Below are 20,047 nucleotides of genomic sequence, written 5' to 3' on the forward strand. Positions count from 1 at the left end.
TTTTTCATTGCCCCAAATCGCAAATATGTCTCAAAGGGCTTTAGAATCTGTACAGCAGACACCCAATGAGAAAAAAATGGAGTCAATGATTGGTTGAATTGCTGTTTAGCTTTTTATTTGTGCAATTTATTTTTCAATATTCATTGATTGTACTTTTTTGTTCAAAGATTGTTTTCTATTTGACTTCATGGAGTGTACTTTGTAGGTGGTATGTTTTTAGATGTGATTAAGAATTTCAAATCATTAGAAAACTTTATCTGGGACCAAAGAGAGCCCAGGGAAGTGAGAACAACTAACAATTATGTTGTTTTGGGTAAACTATTCCTTTATGAATACTGCATGACTGAAAGTTAGCACATCCATCATAAACTGCTGAGTTAACAGTATTTTGTAATACATATTTGAGGAAGTCTGTCTGGTTTCTGGTGCTCTATAAACACTATATAGACACGGTTTGGATGATTTCTGCAAAGCTGGTCCATAAGCTGGTAAGTTTTTCTTGGAGTTTATTGCCCTGTTTATACTTAAATTGTATACATTTTCTTACATTGGGCTTAGAAAACATTGAAAATTCTGATTTGCAGAAGCACAGCTATAATTTGTATATTTATGTGAATTAAATGTTTGTTTTGTGTTTGTTGTGAGTGTATTCAAAAATGTTTTTTTTTGTTTTTGAAAACACAGAAAACTTTCACTCCAAATGTTTGGCTTCCTTATTGTTTTGAGTATCATAAATATCACCATAAATATTATGACTCCAAGCTTTAATTTGGACATATTTGAAGTAAACTAAAGTTAACTCAACAAAATAGATACACAGACTAGACTAGATCAGCAATTTAAAGTTTAAAAATGTTTATTTGGGTAATTTGTTTAATCAGTTTTGACATCTTTTTCTAGCACGTTCATGAAGAATACTTTTTTTTATGTACATATGTTTTCCCTGCTTTAGATTAACTGAATAAGAATGTGTTGAAACCTGTTTTATTATCCATCTGTGGTTGAAACCACAGACCCCAGAAAGTGAGTCAGGCTTTGAAGCAAATTGAACATAGCAGGCAAACGGTGGAATTTTAGCGTCACGTGATGCCCTCTGGCCTAAAAAAACTTTTCTTATGGACTTACATGGTACACTCACCTAAAGGATTATTAGGAACACCTGTTAAATTTGTCATTAATGCAATTATCTAATCAACCAATCACATGGCAGCTGCTTCAATGCATTTAGGGGTGTGGTCCTGGTCAAGACAATCTCCTGAACTCCAAACTGAATGTCAGAATGAGAAAGAAAGGTGATCTAAGCAATTTTGAGGTTGGCATGGTTGTTGGTGCCGGACGGGCTGGTCTGACTGTCAGTGTGCCTGCTCTATGGGCTGCACAGTGTCATATAATGTTTGTCTCCATGATGGCTTCATGCCCCACTGAGCAACTCAAAATAAGGTAGCAAAATGTTTAATTGGAGTAAAACGCTGGTGCGTTTGAACAATCTCTGACACACCCACCAAACAAGAAACAACACCTCAATGCCCGTTCCACACCGTCTCTCTCCTCTGTGACAGTAAACTGAATATCTTTGAGTTGTGGACAAAACAAGACATTTGAGGACGTCATCTTGGGCTTTTGGGGAATCACTGATCCACATTTTCACCATTTTCTAACATTTCATAGGCCAAACTAGCCTGGGGAAAACCCTGACGAACATTCGGCAAATTTGAGATTTGCTCTGCAAGTCTGTCTGGCCAAGAGCCCATTCAAGCCCATTTCCAATTTTTTCCAAATCGAGGCACCAATCACAACCGTCGAGGCTGGCTTTACACGATGACAATAGCTCGACGGGCTCCGCACCATGCTTGCTGGTGAAGAGCGATGTGACAGTTATCCAGACTTCGTATCACTTTTTCATCCAAAGCCAACTCCCTTCATGCCTTCCCCTCGATAACCCTCGCTTCTATTATGCCTTCTTCTACCGTACAGCAACACCAGTCACTGTCAGCAGAGGGGTTGGTTTGGTCTATATTAAAAGGAGTTATTTCAGATACTTCCCTGCTCTTTGGTTTATCAGAGAGACACACATGCCCGTATTAAAGGGCACTCGCCCGGGTCAGGGAACCCAGGAGCAAGGCAAGAGGCTTCGATTACCACCCTAGATGTCCCGTACTAACTGTGTATGAAAAGCACTGCCCAAGGGAATCTTTATAACCAAATGATTTTTCTCAAGTACTCACGGTTTTAAGGCCGCTCCTCTCAGGATCACCGAAGGTCCCTTCCTTCCAAAGGACGCCCGCTAGCCTTCCTGGCCGCCGCGTCGAGAGAGGCCAAGCACTCGGGGCTCTGACCAGCCGAGCGGGTAGGGAAAAGCACTCCGCTGAGAGATAACAGGAGGGCTGACTGTCAAGATCAGTCCCCGCTGGGCTATGACTTGCCACAGGCGGTTAAAGAGGAGTCTGAGTTGTCCTCAAATAGGGTGTCCCCTGCCTGTACGTCAGGTGTGGAGGAAAAAAGAGAAAATCTTTCAAAAAAGGTAAAATAATTCTGATGTTTTTGGTTACCTACCTCAACACAAGCTCAGGTATTTTTATTTTATATGTAGCAAGGAAAACAAAATACAAACTAGAACTGCAAGCAGTTATGAACGGGGCCCAAGCCTCCGACGCCGCCCGCCTCCGATGCCGCCCGCCTCCGACGCTGCCAGCCTCCTAAAGCCGCTCGCCTCCGACGCCGCTCGCCTCCGACGCCGCTCGCCTCCGACGCCGCTCGCCTCCGACGCCGTTCGCCTCCGATGCCGGTCGTCCGCGACGCCCACGGGAGCCGCGCCAGTCGCACCCGAAGAAGCGCGAAGAAGCGCGAAGCTGCGCCGATGCGGGACCCGAAGCATTAAGTAGTGGGGGCACACGTCTGTGAATATCGAGAGGTTTGATGCACGAGGTCTACTCTGCTTTTCACGTCGTTTAAAAAAAGGAAAGTAGTCAAAAGTTGTTCGCATTTCAGAACCTTAGGAAATGGCCGGCCGACCGACCACACCGCAGCGCCTATTAAGTCGATAATAAAGCCGTAAAGTAGGCTTTCAACTCAGTAGGCTTTCAACTCACGGTGTATCAATCTTGGATATAACAGTATGGATCAATTTAAAAATAACCGAAAAACTCTGGACTTCAAGGCTGGACGCAAAACCTTCTGTAAGGGCTAGGAAGACAAAGAAAACACCAGCAGAAAAGGGCAACTGTTAGCTTTTAGCTCCAAAAGACCCTACGCTTCGACTATTTATGATTATGAAGTTATGAAGTTAGTATTAAGAAGTGCCGTTTGGCGTTGCATACGACATGCTCGACCTCTGAAGGGATTAAAAGGCCCAAAGTGGTATACGCAAACATATGTTGACTATAGCGCCCCCTAATGGCCGAACTTCGCCAAATTTGGTACAGCGCCTCACAACGCTATCCCGAAAGAGCACCACAAATTGTGTGTTGATTGCTTTTACTGTGGCAGAGATATTGCAATAGCAAATTTCCCATTGAAATGTATTGAGAAAATTGGCGGGAAAACAAATAAACGTTGCTTATAGCGCCCCCTAAAGGCCGATCTTCGCCAAATTTGGTACACAGTATTGTAGTGGAATGTTGAACAAGGATCTCAAGTCATTTGGTGATAACTTTAAATTTAACCGAGATATGATATGATACGTGTTTCGTAGCTAACTAGGACAATTTGTTTGGTTGTCAAATTGGCATACTTCAACGTAGCAAAACGATATCCATAACTTTTTGTCAGTTCCATCTGGAGATGCTAACTACCAAGTTTCGTGCAGATCGGTCGCACGGCCTAGGACTAGTTCGCAAAAGTTCGTTTTGCACGTTGCGCGATACTGCGAAAAAACGTTTGTGCGGAAATGTGCGGGGCCTATATCAGGCAATTCAGCATGATTCAAGGAACACGTGGATGTAAGAATTTCTAATGTGTGATGTGTATTGTGGGAGTTAATGACAAAAAACCATTACAGCGCCACCTAGTGGTCCACATGTGTAATTTTTGGTAGGTGTGATCTACGGCCCATTGTCCATCTACCCTGTAAATTTAAAGTTGTTCACATTAGTGTAAGTGGTGAATCTAGAGTTGGGTCACATTGGGTCCCATAGGCCACGCCCACTTTGACCCCTCGGTACTCCATTCTAGGGATGGCCTCAGGATTGGCCACAGATGGTACGCATCAAATTTCGTATAAATCGGATGAGCCGTTCATGAGATATAAACTTTTTGTAGTTGTAGCGCCCCCTAGTGACCAATTTTCGTAAAACGCATGGGGTCCCTCCAGAGGGTCATGGCAAAGAATAATCTAAAGTTTTGGGTTGATAGCATTTATTTTGGCTGAGATATGGCAAAGTTGGTGTTTTCATAGTTAGCTACGCAAATTTGTTTGTGCGTTATATGCGCAATTTTTATCGTATAAAATTTCTTTCCATAACTTTTAGTCAGGTCAGTCTGGAGATGCTACGGTTCAAGTTTCGTGCATATCGGTCGCACGGTTTAGGAGGAGTTTGAAAAAGTAGGTTTTTGATAAATCGCGATTTGTAAGACATAAAAGTCTAGGCGGAAATGGGAGTGGCCTATATCACGTGATTCAGTTGGATCCAGGGAACGCGTAAATGTATTGTTTTTGAATGTCGGGTGTACGATGTGGGAGTTATAGGGCCAAACGCGTTTTTGTCTGCTATAGCGCCACCTAGTGGTGGAAATGGGTTAATTTTTGCGCCTGAGGTTCTTGCGGGGTTTTGGACCAGTCCTGAAAATGGCAACTCCCCACTATGTACGGTTTAGGCTGCAGTCGGAGTTTTAGGCGGAGAAGAAGAATAATGAAAATCCTTAGAAAAACAATAGGGTTCCACAGCCCTGCTGTGCGAACGGCGTAGCTATTGCTACCGCCGGTTCTTCCAGACTTGGACCCCTAATAAGCAGAGTTGATCGAAAATGAAAAATTATCAAAGTCCCAAACCTAGTAGATTCAGTGAGTAACTTCTCTAAATGCTGAAGTACTGAAACCTTCGCGTCCAAAGAGCAAGGTGCCCTAATCACACAAGAGGGATTTTGCTGGCAAAACTCACTTATTTATGAAAAAATGTTTGTGGTTCACTCCCCCAAAAGGCAGCAAGGTTTGTTTCACCAATCGTTATGCCCATGTAGGGTAACATAAGCCAATACAAATACACAGGCATAAAGGTCATATAGAAGAATATGCTAATGCAGATATGAGCCAAAAGTCAAGTAGACAAGAGGCAGATGGCACAGACAGGAAACTTCACTTTTGAGCATGTTCCTTCTCTATATGTTACACAGGCTACATGATCAATGACCATCACATCAACTTCCCCTTTTTCTACAGCAGTGTCCTACTCTCTTTCATTTGAAAGCACACAATCAAATAGTACAATACATACCAGTACTTTTATAGCAGTAATTTAGGTTTTTAGCTGTTTTTGGGGTTAATACATTTCTGAGCAGTAATATATATTTTTAGCTGTTTTGGGGTTTTCAACTGAACCCTCGTTCAACACTGGTTGAGATGTTTTTCTGTCGCTCTGCATACGTCATCTCCTTCATCGCTCTGATTGGTTGAAGGTCTATCCAATTGCGCCCAGAGGCATTTGAGCGGCATCCGTTGGTTACGCCCCGTTGGAAATGGGCTGTGAATGAACCTTCCCCAGACCCACTCTCAGTTACAACTGAGGAGGGTCTGGTGTCAACCAGGCTAAGGCCAAACAACAAATCGATTAATCGAGAAAATTACCGTTTTTTTAAATCAATATATTGGAACAATATGGACAGATGACAATAATCGTTAGTTGCAGCCCTAATAACAACAGATAACTCTCCTGCTGTGGTTGAAACTGGATAAAACAAACTGTATGTGTGATTGCAACCTAACTCAACTATATTGTTTTTGTTCTCCCGTCCACTTAATGATACACAGTGTTTGACGATGACGTCACCGAATACGTGGTATCCCCTCGCTGCGTCCTTCTTTCTGTCCATTGTTCCCACAGTGGCTGAAGTGGTAAAGTCGTTGTCAGACTGTGACCAGTTTCTCCTCGAGGGAACTCAGCCACAGGTCCCGGGCATCTTGGAGGGCGGGAGAATCCTGAACCAGAACCGATACAAACCCATTTGCCAGACTTTTGACAACGAGAGACGGTTCGTGACTCTCTACGACACCGAGAACAGGATCCCAGTGTTTTCTGCTTACAAGTACAGAGGTGGAGTAGGAAAGAGACCCGCAAACGACTGGAAGATAGAGCCCCAGGTGAGTTTAGCAAACAGGAGAAAATTTTATATTTGTTACTATTTCAGCTGAAGAGTATAGTACACGTTTGGTTATTTAGTGAATAGGCGTAGTTTACAGGGGGGATGGGGCGTTACAACCCCAATAATCAAAACTGACCAGTGCGTTCCCCCCAAATAAACCTATTATGATTTCATTTAAATACTTAAAGACATTTGCACCATACATTGATGCAGAACAATTTACCAGAATGCAGAAAATGAAGTGTTTTCTTGCTCACAATTTCAATTCAGCTGAAGATCTCAACCTTCCCCCCCAATGTTGAACCCAAAGTAACGCCCTTGAGTTAGTGAGTAATTACGACACGGAATATACTGTATGTGGGATTGGGTCAAAATAAACTAGTGTGTGTTCATAGTAATGAAATTTGGATTGTAACACAGACTAGGGCTGCGCAATTAATCAAATTGTGACCGCGATTTCAATCTCACTCAATGGTGTTTTAAGCCCCCAACGTCTCCTTCCAGGCAGCCCTGCAACCGTTGACTTCAAGGCACCTTAACCCTAACCATAACCATAACCATAACCATTGCCTAATCCTAGTGCCTTCCAGGCAGCGCTGCCTGGAAGGAGACGTTGGGAGATTAAAACACTGATAAACTTCAATCTCTGCTCCTAACGATCACAAAAACAATGTAATCGAGACAATTATTTAGCAAATTACGTTTGCAAGTAAACTCTTACTTTGTCTTGTGTTCAGGATTAATAACACAAATATATTTTGATGTATTTTATTTATTACCGGTACTTGTTTTCAATAGATTGTGAAAATGCACTGCAAGGGTTGATCCTATTTTGTGTTTTTTTATTTAATAATATTAAAACATTTGAATATATTTTTATGTTATTTATTACATTACAAGGGGTATTCAAAAAGTTCACTTAAGGTAAAGTTCACAGTTCAATAAATGCAACATCTTTCCAAAAACTCAATCAGTAATCGTGGTGATTAATCGCAATTTCAATATTGACCACAATAAATGTGATTTATGATTTTGTCTATAGTCCTAATTTAGACTTTAACTCTTACAGCTTGAGGACGAAGATGACAAGAACATGAAGCTCGGAGACAAAAACAAGACCTACAACCACCAGGCTGGGAACATGGACTACAGGCGCAATAGAGTGTTTGACAGGGGCCACATATTTCCGAGCTCTCATGCTTTCAACGGGTCCGACAAAATGGCCACCTTCACCCTGACCAACGTCGTCCCACAAGCAGCCAGATTCAACCAGGGAAGCTGGAACAGAATGGAGACGTGCGTCAAATGTGTCATGGACAAATACTGCAACGGCAACAATGGCGTTATCGAAGGCTTTGTGGTAACCGGAGCCCAGCCAAGCAGCAACAACATCCTCAGAAACAGGATAAATATTCCCTCCATGCTCTGGTCAGCGTTCTGCTGCTACAGCGCCAACATGAAGATGTGGCTAGCGAGCGCACACTGGGCCGACAATGTTCCCCCTGAAAACAAATATCTGCAGACTAAGACTTTGGAAGAACTCCATAAAGAGCTGAGGGGAGACGACGCTGAATTTAAAGTGTTTCCTGGAACGCAGTGTCCGCTCCACACAACTGTTACTGAGTTTTACCCAAAAATTGTAAACTGCAGTTGCCCCCCATCCATTTCACCCACTTCTGGCCCTCACACTTCAACTTCTGCCCATCACACTTCAATATCTGTCCCTCGCACTTCAACTTCTGCCCCTCACACTTCAACTTCTGGCCCTCGCACTTCAACTTCTGCCTCTCTTAATTCAACATCTGCCCCATGCACTTTAACTACTTCAACATCTGCCGGTCACACTTCAACTTCTGGCTCTCCCTCTTCAACTTCTGGCCTTCTCACTCTAACGCTGGCCCTCTTACGTCAACTTCTGCCCCTTTTACTTCAACTTCTGGGCCTTCCTTAGGCCATTTTATGCTTCTGCATCGAATTGACAGCATACCCCCGCAGACCCCTCTGCGTCTATATTCGGACCCTACGCCGTAGCCTGACGTGCACCTCTCGAAAAATGTAACTACACGTCGCAGCGACGCACGCCGCTCAGCCGTGGCTTGGTAGCATTGCATTTTACTCCAACTTATTTCCTGGTTCTCCTTCTCCATAAACATGTGATCAAGGAGAGAGTTAACTTTTCCTGCTAAAGATCTCTCATAGTTCTGAAATGTATTTACAATACTTTGAATTACTTTTTTGCATTTATACTTGGAAATGCTAATTAAAATGTATTCATTATCTACATATACTGTATGCAAATACCCTCCTCGGGATTAACCATGTTTTATTGATGAAGAGGTAACAGCTTGCAGGTCAATCTGCATCAGAATTAGCTAAAACGTTTGGTGTTTATTCAATATAACAATATAATATAACAAAAACTAACTAAAACAATGCTCCTCTATGCCATAAAAGTGCTGCCACTAAAATTGGGATCTGACAGAACCTTGTTATTCATTAAGTATCATCAATGAGTCTTCTGAATCAAAACTCTGCCTGTCTCATCCTGACCCCTGATTTATTTTGTGCCATTGACGTGGACAACTATATCTGTAATGTCTTCTTCTATTTTGAGTGTTAAAATTAGACAAATGTAGTCACAGTCCTGTTTTGTGGTGGAAAGTGTTGTTCTAAAGTTGGACCACCAGGAGGCGGCAATGGGAAGGTGGTTGTACAAACTGTAACTGCCACTGATCTAACTATTAAACCCCAAACTAACTCAACTACCCAGACATCAAGAACCTTCATTCCTGCAACTTCTGAACCCCAAACTAACACAACAGCTCAGCACCTTAAATGTCTACTTATAGCGCTGTTTTCTTCAGCTCCTTCTTCAACTTCTTATGTATTATGTACAGTGCTGCTCATAAGTATTCATACCCATGCTAAAGTTGATTAAAAAGAGGAATAAAAAAATCATCTTTTGGAAATTGATCTTAATGCCTTAATTAAAAAAATGAGGAAAATCCGACTTTTTAAGGACACCAATTGTTTTTGTCAATGAATATTGTATTGTAAATAAATAAATGTTCTTCCTTAAAATACAGGGGCCATAATTATTCATACCCTATAATTAAATTCATAGAGGAAGGCAGATTTTTATTTTTATCTCACGATTGGCATGGTTTTATTTCAGTTAGCCTAATAGCTGGTTTGATTTGCATTGATATGGATCTTATCTCAGTTAGGTATTAGGCTAACTGTAATAAAACCATGCCAATCTCTAGGTATGGCGAAGGGTATGTGATGATGTGGGGCTATTTTAATTCCAAAGACCAAGGGAACTTTATCAGGATGCATAGTATCCTGGATCCATGAAATAACTGGCCTTTAAAAATAAAAATTCCTCTTTTTAGTCAACTTTAGCATGGGTATGAATACTTATGAGCAGCACTGTACATGCATATTTTGTATATTGTTTTGCTGACACATGATGAACAGCTAGACAGGTACAATCATACTGGACGATGCCAATGTCCAGAGTCAGTATAAGGACTAGCTGCATTTCTAAATGAACATGTAATCTTGACAACAATTTATCTTAACCAAGTAGTGTGATTTGCCTAAATTTGACCCTAATTCTGTGGTGGCAAAATGTTGAAATTGCATGCATTTAAAAACATCTTAGCTTTTTTCATGTTTGAAGAACTGTAATCCTGACTTTTTTTCCACAATTGCTTTGCAACTTAGACGTAATAAAATCAATTGAAATCATGTTTCTTTATACTAAATTGTTTTGGTTTTCAACAGACAGCATGGCAAATCATTCAGTTAATTGTACATTTTATTTACATAGGCCAAAATCACAAATATGTCTCGAAAGGCTTTAAAATCTGAAAAGTAGACACTTACTTAGAAAAAAACTGCGGAGTCAATGCATTGCTGACTAATTTCCAAAATTCATGGATCGTCTTTAAACGTCTTTATTTCACATTACTTCTCCAGATAATATGCTGGAAACTCCGGCAGTGCTCGAGTAGGAAAACTTAGACACATTTGTAGTTTTTCCTCTACTACATGTTCAGATCCTTGAGAAGCTCATTGACGTCAGCGTAGCCGTCTTTGTCAGACAGGATCTTAGCGTGAAGTTTTGGCTTGATGAGGTGAGGAGGAACACCCATCTGCAGAGCCTCCTTCACCACCGGGCTCTTCATCATCAGGGCCTCCTCCAGCTGGTCTGTTTCCATGGGAACCTCCTGGTTCTCCCTGGCGCAGAACCACATTATGATTGCTTATTGATTGATTTTTTCCAACATGGTGTCAACACATTGGTGTCTAAGTGACTAATGCCAACATAAATTAAAATTGAGTGGGTGAAGTGGGTGAATATTTGAGTGGCTTTTCAGAGGTGGCGTGAGCTCCGGGTAACATAATTACCATGAATGATTTATCTTTCACTTGGTTATTAGTAGTCAAAAGCCCACAAAGCTAGGTTGGTGAGGATAATAGTAACGTTTGCACAGTGGTCGGTCAGATATGATGCTGAAATGGCTAACAGTAGCCTGCTAGTTAGCATCATTTTATTGTTGGTGAGTAAAGTTAACCTTGTGTTAGTGTTTAGTTGTTGAAAATGTTGTCTGACATGCCGGCAGTTCTGTCAAACTCCCTTGTGTGGGAGGGGCTTAGGAGACGGTTTGGACTTCAGCAGAAAGGGAGGAGGGACTGAGAAGTTGTCGATGTTCAAATTTGTTGGCAAAGTCAAAAAAAATATAAATAAATAAATATAAAATTAAAAAAACAATAAGTCACCTAATTGACTTAGAGGGGGCATCCCTAGTTTTTTTTGTATTTACAGTGTTTAAAATTGTGCATAAAAACAGGAAGACAAAAACACACTTTGTGACTTTGAGGAGGATGCATTGACTTCTTTCTCTGTTCTTCAGGCTTCAGTCTGAACACCATTTTGCATGTGCCTCATGGAAAATATACCACTTTCACTTTTGATTTAACCCACAAGAAAAATAACACGCTTTTATTTGTAGTCAAAAGTTAAAGGAAACCACTTTCTTACCCCTGTGTGGTACCTGAAGGTTGTTGTGTTGAGCTCTGTTGGTGGGAACCCTACAGATGAAGGACCACAGAGAGGAAAAATAAGTTCTCATAACTTCTACCAGCTAAAAGCAATGTTAAGGTTATTTAAGATGCAGTTCCTCTAAATGGCCACCAGATGCCGCCTCTCATGAATCTGTTTTCTGACTGACACTTTTGGCGTTTTTCCATTACATGGTACCTGCTCGCCTCGACTCTACTCGACTCTACTCGCCTCGACTCGCTGTGCGTCCGTTTTCCATTGCAGATTTTAGTATCACCTCAGCGTGGCTGGTCGTCATAGCGACTGCCCTGGGCGTGGCTTAGTAGCTTGCTTTCCCATTGACATATCCCCGACGTATTTCCTGGTTCTCCGTCTCCGTAAACAACATGATATCAAAGAGATAGTTAACGTTTACTGCTCCAGATTTCCCACCGTGGTCACATATATATGACTCTAGAGTCGCTACTACCTGTTAGCAGGTACCAGGTACTTTTTTTCGTAATGGAAAACCAAAAAAGGCGAGTAGAGTCGAGGCGAGGCGAGTAGGTACCATGTAATGGAAAAGCGCCATTAGGTTCCTTTGATTGACAGGTGAATCAGCCTCACACTAACACATGGTTGCCAACTTTTCAATTTGATTCAATTTGGACTTCCTGGCATCACATGTGAATTTCTCCTCCAGTTGTGACTGAATATGATCTGAATACCAGAGTCTTCTCACCAATGGAGTGTTGATCAGGCCTCCTGATTTCATGGTAACGTTTGAAGCCATCAAGCTGCAGAACAACTGTGGAAAACCAATCGACAACAAAAGTGTTAATCTTCATCTTAAAAAACAGGAAGTGGTAAAACACATATACTTAGTCACCCAAGCTCTAACCACTGTGTGCAAGTGACAATAACTGACTTTTTAAATTTTATTTGCACCATATGTATTCCTAATTTAATTTCCTTTTTGAAATGGAAGATCATTTTAAGAACTGTAAACTGCACAGCTCCCCCCCCTTTTTAAACCATATAGGTTAAAGTCTAGAAAATCCTCAGTAGAAGTACAATACAGTCAAAGTTTCAAAGTACCTCAACTTAAGTACTGTACTTAGGAACAATTTGAGGTACTTTACTTGAGTATTTCCATTTTCTGCAACTTTATACTTCTCCTTCACAACATCTCAGAGGGGAATATTGTACTTTTTGCTGCACTACATTTCTCTGACAGCTTTAGTTTCTTAACAGAGTCGGATTTTACAAACAAAATATCAACTTTTAAAACATGAGACTGTGCTAAAGATTAAACTCTCCAACAGTAAATCTGCTCCACCTCCATCAGCTGTAGCATGAACATACTGCTTACATGTTCAATCATTAGTAATAATATTCCAATAATAAGATATAAACATAATAATATAACTCTGAAAGGTTCAACTGCGCTCTTTGCTGCATGTCAATCCCCCCCTCTCTCTCTTTCATGTCTAAGCTGTCCTGTCAAATAATGGCCTATTTTTATTAACAACTTCTTTTTCCGCCATGGCGATAGAAAAAGAATATATACAATAGACATTTTTATATCAGTTTGATAATTTATATCATATTGCCTAGCCCCAATCTAAATTATAATAACAGGATAATCTTTTATTGATCCTAAGAGGGGACCATCAGTGTAACTACCAAGTTTAACAGATTTCTAATAATGAACATTACAGTTTTTTCTGATTGCTAAACGACAGTGGGCACAACTGGAGTCACATGTGCAGAATTGAGAGAAGTTATTAGTGTTGTGTGAGCTCTGTGTTGTTGACATTAATTTATTTTTGTTTGAGGAAGCATGTCTCTTGTCAAGGCATGTTTTTTTTTTGTCAATTACTGTTACCAATCTCATTCATATGAGTCACACCTTACATTCTACTCGGTTATTCTCGATTATTTTGTAATTTCCTGTTGCATCGTCGTCTGTATGTTGACCTTTGTCCTTTTCCAAACTTGTCCATGCTCTATAGTCCTTATAATAATTTAGAGTCCTCAGATTTCTGCATGACTCTTTCAGAGGTAAAACAAAGTCCTTTAAAAGTTTATATGATTCATGGAAAGTGTGCAAGAATTATTTATACTAAACTAGGCATGTGCATAAATTTAGGCACCACAAAAGAATAATTAACTCAATATTTTGTGCATTCTTCTTTTGCATAAATAACAGCCTCTAAATTCCAATTAGAGTCTGGATTCTGGCGGAAATTGTGCAATGCAAAACAGGCTCATTGCAGCTACTAATGCAGGGAGAATAGACCTGTCTTGCCAAATGGATTTCTCTTCTTTTCTTTTTTATAACAGATTGCAAAGTGGCACTTTTATTTATTTTCTATTTTTGAACTTGATACAAATTTTGACACAGCTGCACTTTTATTTTCTTTATTTTTGAACTTGCTGTTATTTGATGTAGATAGTTGTTGCTTCAATAAATTGGAACATTTTAAGCTTGTTGCGTATTTCATTAGCATTGTGTTGGGGCGATGGGGGCAGGTGGGGCTTGAAAATTCCCCCTTGTCCAAAGTGGGGAATGACCGAAAAAGTCTTTTTTCAGTCTGAGTTTGCTGACTGCTTTACATCCTGTTCCAGTGACGTGAAGATGGCCTCTCAGGCCTGACTGTGGTTTTTCAGGAAGAACATACGTTCAATATACAGCATATATATAGTCACAGTCACAGTCAACACATTTCGAGATGCGTGTTTACGGAAGACCCTTTCAGGACAAATGCTTTACTGATTATTCATGAAATGGTGAAACTGAATGCAGAATGTACTGAAAGAGATACTACAGTGCTCATGGATGAGGTTTGTCTGAAACTTTTATGAACTTGAAAACTTGAAGTGTTATTATTTTGAACATACTGCTTGGCCCTGGCTGACATAGTGTATTTTTTACACAACACAGAAAATTATATCTTTTTGACTGTTTTGACTTTACAGATTCTTCACAGCTCATCTTCTTTTTGGGAAAGATACATGATCCAAAGCACTGCCCAGATAGTAATGTGACTGATGCCAAAATGCTTGAAGGCTTAAAGGACATCTACCCTCGGCCTTTTGACCACTATTCCTCTCAACTGCCCAAGCGGAGTCCATTCTCATGTGTGCTAGACATGGTAAGATGAAAGCTTGTCAAAAGACAATATAATTGTTCTTTGTAAATTTGTACAGGACTGCTACTTCTCCTTAACATTCTCAAATATTACAGTATAGTTTAAAATGATTTGATGAATTTGTGGGAATAACAGCAGCAGCTTGTGGTTGCTTGCAGATTGTCCTCCTGACTGGAGAAGAGAATGAAGAGGAACTAAAGAAGAAGGTGCGAGAGATCACCAAACAACTGAGTAGTACGGGTAAAACAAGTCCTCTTATCTCCTCCACCATCTGTGTCTCTCAGATCCCAAATTCACACAGGTACTATGGTGTCTCCATGTCCACTGCTGTGTGTGACCCTGGTAGAATCATGATTGCTGCGTCCTGTCTTAGCTACAGGGACAGTTATGTGTCTGGTGTAGTGATGACCTTCGATCCAAATAATGCCATGAAACAATATTTTGATGGGACCATCAAACTGCCAGAGAATGTCAGGTGTGAGGCGTTTAACATCCTTCAAGGAGAAGAACTGCCTGCTTGCAGATCATTTGTTTGGTTTAAAAACAGATGAAACAAAAGAGTGGCCCTACAGTAACTTCTAATTTGAAATTATATTAAATATTGTGAGCAGAATTCATATAGTGCTCTATTATATCTTGACCAGAGAGGTTTCTTTTGATAAGAGTATTAACTGTAACATTAACGATGCAAATACATTTATGGAGAAGATTATAAACCAAAAAGTGTGTCAGCTGTTTAAATGAAGCAATCTGAAGATGATGTATTAAAGGTGTCATTCATAATAAAATGACACTGGTGTTAACTCATATGCATGATTTATTTGTATTTCATGTACTGAAACCTGAAAGAAATCCGCATTTGTCAAAAAGATGATGATTAAAAGCACCAGGACGGATCATAACAGAAGAAGAACATTTTTGATTCATGTGTGAGTTTATAAATATCAGATGTATGCTAATTCACTTTTGCACACATTTTGATATATGAAGCCAACATGTTTAAAATGTGTCCAGTAGCTGTACAGGTTTGTGGCAAATCTATGTCAAAAGAATGCCACTTAAAAGTGGTATTATTACAATTTGGTTAATACAGGATTAAAGAAAAAATTCAGACACAGTTTGGTCTCTACCAAAACAGTTTTATGTTTGGAGAGTCTAGTAAAAGTTTGAAAGAACCTCGTCTTCTGGTGTGTGTGTGTGTGTGTGTGTGTGTGTGTGTGTGTGTGTGTGTGTGTGTGTGTGTGTGTGTGTGTGTTTGGTGGGTCAAAAAAAGTGAAATTTCATAGACCGATTTTGGGGGACATGTAATCCTACCCCTCAACACAGGCTTGCATAATGACATGCAGTTGTAGTTCTTTTATCTTGAACAATAAAAAAAAACATTTTTGTTTTTCTTCTTACGTAGCAACGGCGACAGACACACAGGATATTAAACCTGTAATTGTCCTCTGTCACTAACAGACAAGTTCACAAACTCTAACTTGAAGCAGTAAAATTGATAAAAAAAAAATAAATACATTTATTGTAATTTGTAGGGGGTCTGAGAAAATATTTAAGGGGGCTAAAAATGGGTCTAAAATCACCCATGCAACAAATAATAGACCCATTTTTACCAGCTTAACATTACACAAATATTTTTGGCACAAAAATACTTCCACAGTCTTCAAAGTGCATTCAACCATTATTAAGGTGCAAGAATCACAAAGAAGAAGAAAATTAGCTTCAAAGGTGCAATCCTGCGGGCGAAAAAGTAAACTATACTAATCCCATTGTGAGGCTGGAGCATCATGATCATTTACAGAACTGTAATGTATAATCATTTATTTCTTTTTAATGGCTCTACTGTCCAGGGAACACTAAAAAACCTTTAAAAAACGTTTTGGAGCGAGTCACAGTTTTCTGATTGCTCTACATGTGGCTTTACTATTACAGTATGATCCCCTACACTGTTGTAAAGAAAACTGCTGTTTGCAAAAAACGTAATGCGACACAAAGAATCTGCTGGGATGTTAAAGCCGGTCCACGATGGTTGATGTTAGTGATATGAGGATGGATAAGGTATCTACATATCTAATGGACTGTGATAAAAAAATACCTTTCAGATCGGTTATGTAGAAATGAAAATACATCTATAGTCGGGACTCAATATCGATGTAAACTCTCTGTGAATTAATACAGCTTTTTCATCAATGGGATCGTCGACAAAAGGACATGACATGTTTGAGAAAAAAACGTTTTATAATCTGCCTAATATAAACCAATACGTTTTTTTATTCATGCAGATAAAACTGCATTAAAATGCACCTGGTAGGCTACAGACTGAATGAATGAATGAGGAAATGAGTTTCTCCTCCCTCTCTTTCTTGAAAAAAACCTTCTCCCGACGAGGTTAGGTTCACAGACTCAGTTACCATAGTAACTGACTCCGAGGTTAAGTTCCCTCTCTTTCTGGAACGAAAAATCCAGAGTTTCCCTCATCTCAGGGTTAACAAACTCAGAGTTTTCACTAAACCCGCTTTCTGGAACGGGCCTCTGGTTATAGTAAATTAATGTTAGTGTTAGTAAACAGAAACAAAATTAAAACGTTACTATATGTCAACTAATATAGATCAGAGCATATGTCAATTGTCTAGTTTATTTGCACGATATATAAAGTATACAATAGATTTAAAAAAAAAATATTTCACAGTATATATATACACACTCTATATATATATATATATATATATATATATATATATATATATATATATATATATATATTAGGGCTGTCAGCATTAACGCGTTAATCGCGTTGCGATTAAGGGCCAAGCATAACGTGTTCATTTTTTTAATCGCATTAATAGCATAGTACAGTTAACGTGACTCACGCTGTCTCATCAACCGGTGATCACTGAGTCAGATCAGTGAGTAATCAAAACTATTTAGAAGTTACTGCACACTATATTGACTCTGGTAAGTAGGTTTGGTACCGAAAAGTGCCGACCTAAACAGTAGTAATGAGACTGAATAAGAACGAAAATGTCGGTGCCTGACTTTACACTACACCTGACAGCAGGTAACGTTAGCCTACCTTTAGCTAGCAGCTGGATTAAACAGGGTTAGAATGCTGACAGCTAACGTTAAACAGTGTAAAGTGTGACTGTATTTCACTGTGGAGGATTCCAACACCAGGACGTAACAGTCTGCTCTGCAGCGCAGCAGCTGCCGTTGTCGGAATTAAACAACACAGACGGTGCTGTTGTGGTTGGGGTTTTTGTTTCCAGTTTTCTAGTTCTTTTTTGTGTGTTTCTCTGTTGGTCCTGTGTCTCCTGTGTCTTCCCTCCTCCTGCCTGCTACTGCCAGCTGACTACGCACACCTGTTCCTCATTCCACCATCACCGCTCTCCCGCCACACACACACACACACACACCTGCCAGCCATCTACAATCAAGCTCAGTACTTCAACTCTGGCTCCACTCGCCATCTTTGCTGGATCGTGACACTGACTGGTGACACTCGCTACATGCTCGGGCTGCAAACTGTTGGAAACTTACCTGTCAGTATCCTGTGCCTATCGTTACCTCTCCTTGTGTTTCTCCACACCTCATTTCTGCCTCCAGTCAGCTGGCTTCACCCTCCTCACGGCTCCCCACTTCATCCTGCCTTCGCTCCCGCTTCCAGCCTTCCCTTCTTGGACTCCCCCTGTTCCCCGGACTCCAGTGCTTCCTCCTCGGTTCCCTCGGCCCCGGTTTACCCGCACTCCCCGAGCTCCCTCGTCATCCTATCCCAGTAAGTTCCCTCGCCATCCTACCTCAGCCCTCTGAACCCTAGCTACCCCAGTCCTCAAGTCCCTCGCCATCCTTCCCTAGACCACGTGTCTCCGTTCCTGGCATCCTCCTCCCCTCCCCTCCTTCCCAATTTTGTCCAATAAACCTTTTTGTTGTTGAACTTTGCATTTGGGTCTGTTCTGTCCTTCCACATAACAGATGCGTTCACTTAAAACAGGTAGCCTCGTTTACAGTAATTGTAAAATACCATTTTCCCATCTGGTGGTTGTTTTTGTTGTTCAACAGCAATTTACTGGTGAAATAAGTTAGTTAATACATTATTATTAAATCTTTAATTTTGACCATGGCCTTAACAATAAACAAGTTCCTGACTGTTGTTTAGTACTTTTTTTTTTTTTTTTTTTTTTTTTTGTTTACAGTAAATAATAAACAAATACAAATCTTAAAGGTGCAATATGTAATATTGTGTGTAATACTGGCAGCTAGCGGTTAAAATAGTTACTGCACTACCAATTCAAAATACTGGAGAGTCGTCTCCCCCGCCCCCTCCTGCCCAGACTCGAAGTTCACGGAGGTTGCCAGGCTGAGACTGCAGCATTCACAACAATGTAGCTGGACGCTTTTCTCACATAGCCAGTTATTATTCCACAGCACAGCGGAGTAGCTAACGTTAGATGCTAGTCTCACATAGCCAGACATTACTCCACAGCACAGCCGAGTAGCTAACGTTAGATGCTGGCTATATTGACAGTCATAAAGCCCGTGCTCACGTGGAGCTCTGTAACCAACTAACAGACACACTTTTTCGGCTTAAAATTACAGTATGAACCGCTAAAAACACAACAACCTCACTGTCCTCTCCACACGCCAGTCAGGCACACTTCCTCGGCTTAGAATTACAATAGGAAACGCTAAAAATACCACTAGCTACCTTGCCGACGGAACACACTTCATTGGCTTAGAATTACGGCAACAATCGCTAAACACACTGCAAACTCACAGTCCCCTCTTTCCGATTTACAGCCCCCCTCTCGTGGCTTAAAATAACTGACCGTTGTCGGCTCCAGCCGCTGAAGAGGCTACACGCTGTAAACAGCCATGGGCTGCATGCCTGGTCCTACGGGTAATGTTAACAGTTAGCAGGGTTAGCATGGCGGCGTTAGCCAGGAACCGGTCGGGATCACTTTACTGGCTATGTCTCAATTGTTTTTGCGAGTAACCAACTGGGTTACTCTAGCTATATAATTCAATGTGAGTACACAAATGTTGAAATGACAAAAAATGCCCATCCCTAGTAGCTGTAATAAATTAGCCTGAAGCTAATGTTTACCGGTTCAGGAGAAAATAAGCCAACTCTGCGTCCTTTTGGGCTCTAAGCTGTCTCCATCTTTCAAATACATCTCCAATATTTACCAGGGGGTTGTTACGTCTCTGGTCACGCAACTGTTTTTTTATGTCATGTAGAATCTATCTCCGTTGATCCTGTTCGTTTGTTTGCTGCTTTCATGGCTGTACTACTGTTACAGCTGTAGCGCGCTGGGTTTACGTTTTTACAGGTATATCTGGCAACCCGGCCTGCCTGTCAAACTGGGCCGTTGATAACAAAACACAGACCAAAACAATAAACAGACATTACGTCACGGAATGTAAATTTCAAAAAGAAAAAATACTGAAATTAGCATTGTTGTCAGAAAAGATAGTATTTCAGTTTAACATGTTTCCTTAATATCTGATGAGGCATTGGTGTCATTTTTGGATTCATTACAGTACAAATATT

The 20,047-nt window shown here is 40.5% G+C and overlaps 2 protein-coding genes across 4 annotated transcripts; one reads left to right on the top strand and one right to left on the bottom strand.

Annotated features, from left to right (window-relative positions):
• The first annotated feature begins 428 nt into the window (after positions 1-428).
• LOC114545583 (endonuclease domain-containing 1 protein) lies at positions 429-8,321 on the top strand. Of its 3 annotated transcripts, none has more exons than XM_028563963.1 (3): positions 429-488; positions 5,963-6,292; positions 7,364-8,321. In XM_028563963.1, the coding sequence occupies exons 1-3, from the start codon at positions 459-461 to the stop codon at positions 8,243-8,245; spliced, it is 1,242 nt and encodes a 413-aa protein (XP_028419764.1). In that variant the 5' UTR covers positions 429-458; the 3' UTR covers positions 8,246-8,321. The 3 variants fall into 3 exon arrangements, with proteins under 3 accessions (XP_028419764.1, XP_028419766.1, XP_028419765.1); XM_028563965.1 differs by lacking the exon at positions 429-488 and adding an exon at positions 3,767-3,938 and having other exon boundaries at positions 6,036-6,292; XM_028563964.1 differs by lacking the exon at positions 429-488 and adding an exon at positions 4,433-4,540.
• Positions 8,322-10,240: 1,919 nt separating this feature from the next.
• LOC114545584 (baculoviral IAP repeat-containing protein 2-like) lies at positions 10,241-18,195 on the bottom strand. Its single transcript, XM_028563966.1, has 4 exons — positions 18,037-18,195; positions 12,087-12,152; positions 11,345-11,394; positions 10,241-10,539 (listed from the first exon to the last, which is right to left on the bottom strand). Exons 2-4 carry the CDS (start codon positions 12,135-12,137, stop codon positions 10,347-10,349), a joined length of 294 nt encoding a protein of 97 aa, XP_028419767.1. The 5' UTR covers positions 12,138-12,152; positions 18,037-18,195; the 3' UTR covers positions 10,241-10,346.
• Positions 18,196-20,047: the final 1,852 nt, after the last annotated feature.

This window comes from Perca flavescens, chromosome 19 (genome assembly GCF_004354835.1).
Source record: "Perca flavescens isolate YP-PL-M2 chromosome 19, PFLA_1.0, whole genome shotgun sequence".
Classification (NCBI taxonomy): domain Eukaryota; kingdom Metazoa; phylum Chordata; class Actinopteri; order Perciformes; family Percidae; genus Perca; species Perca flavescens.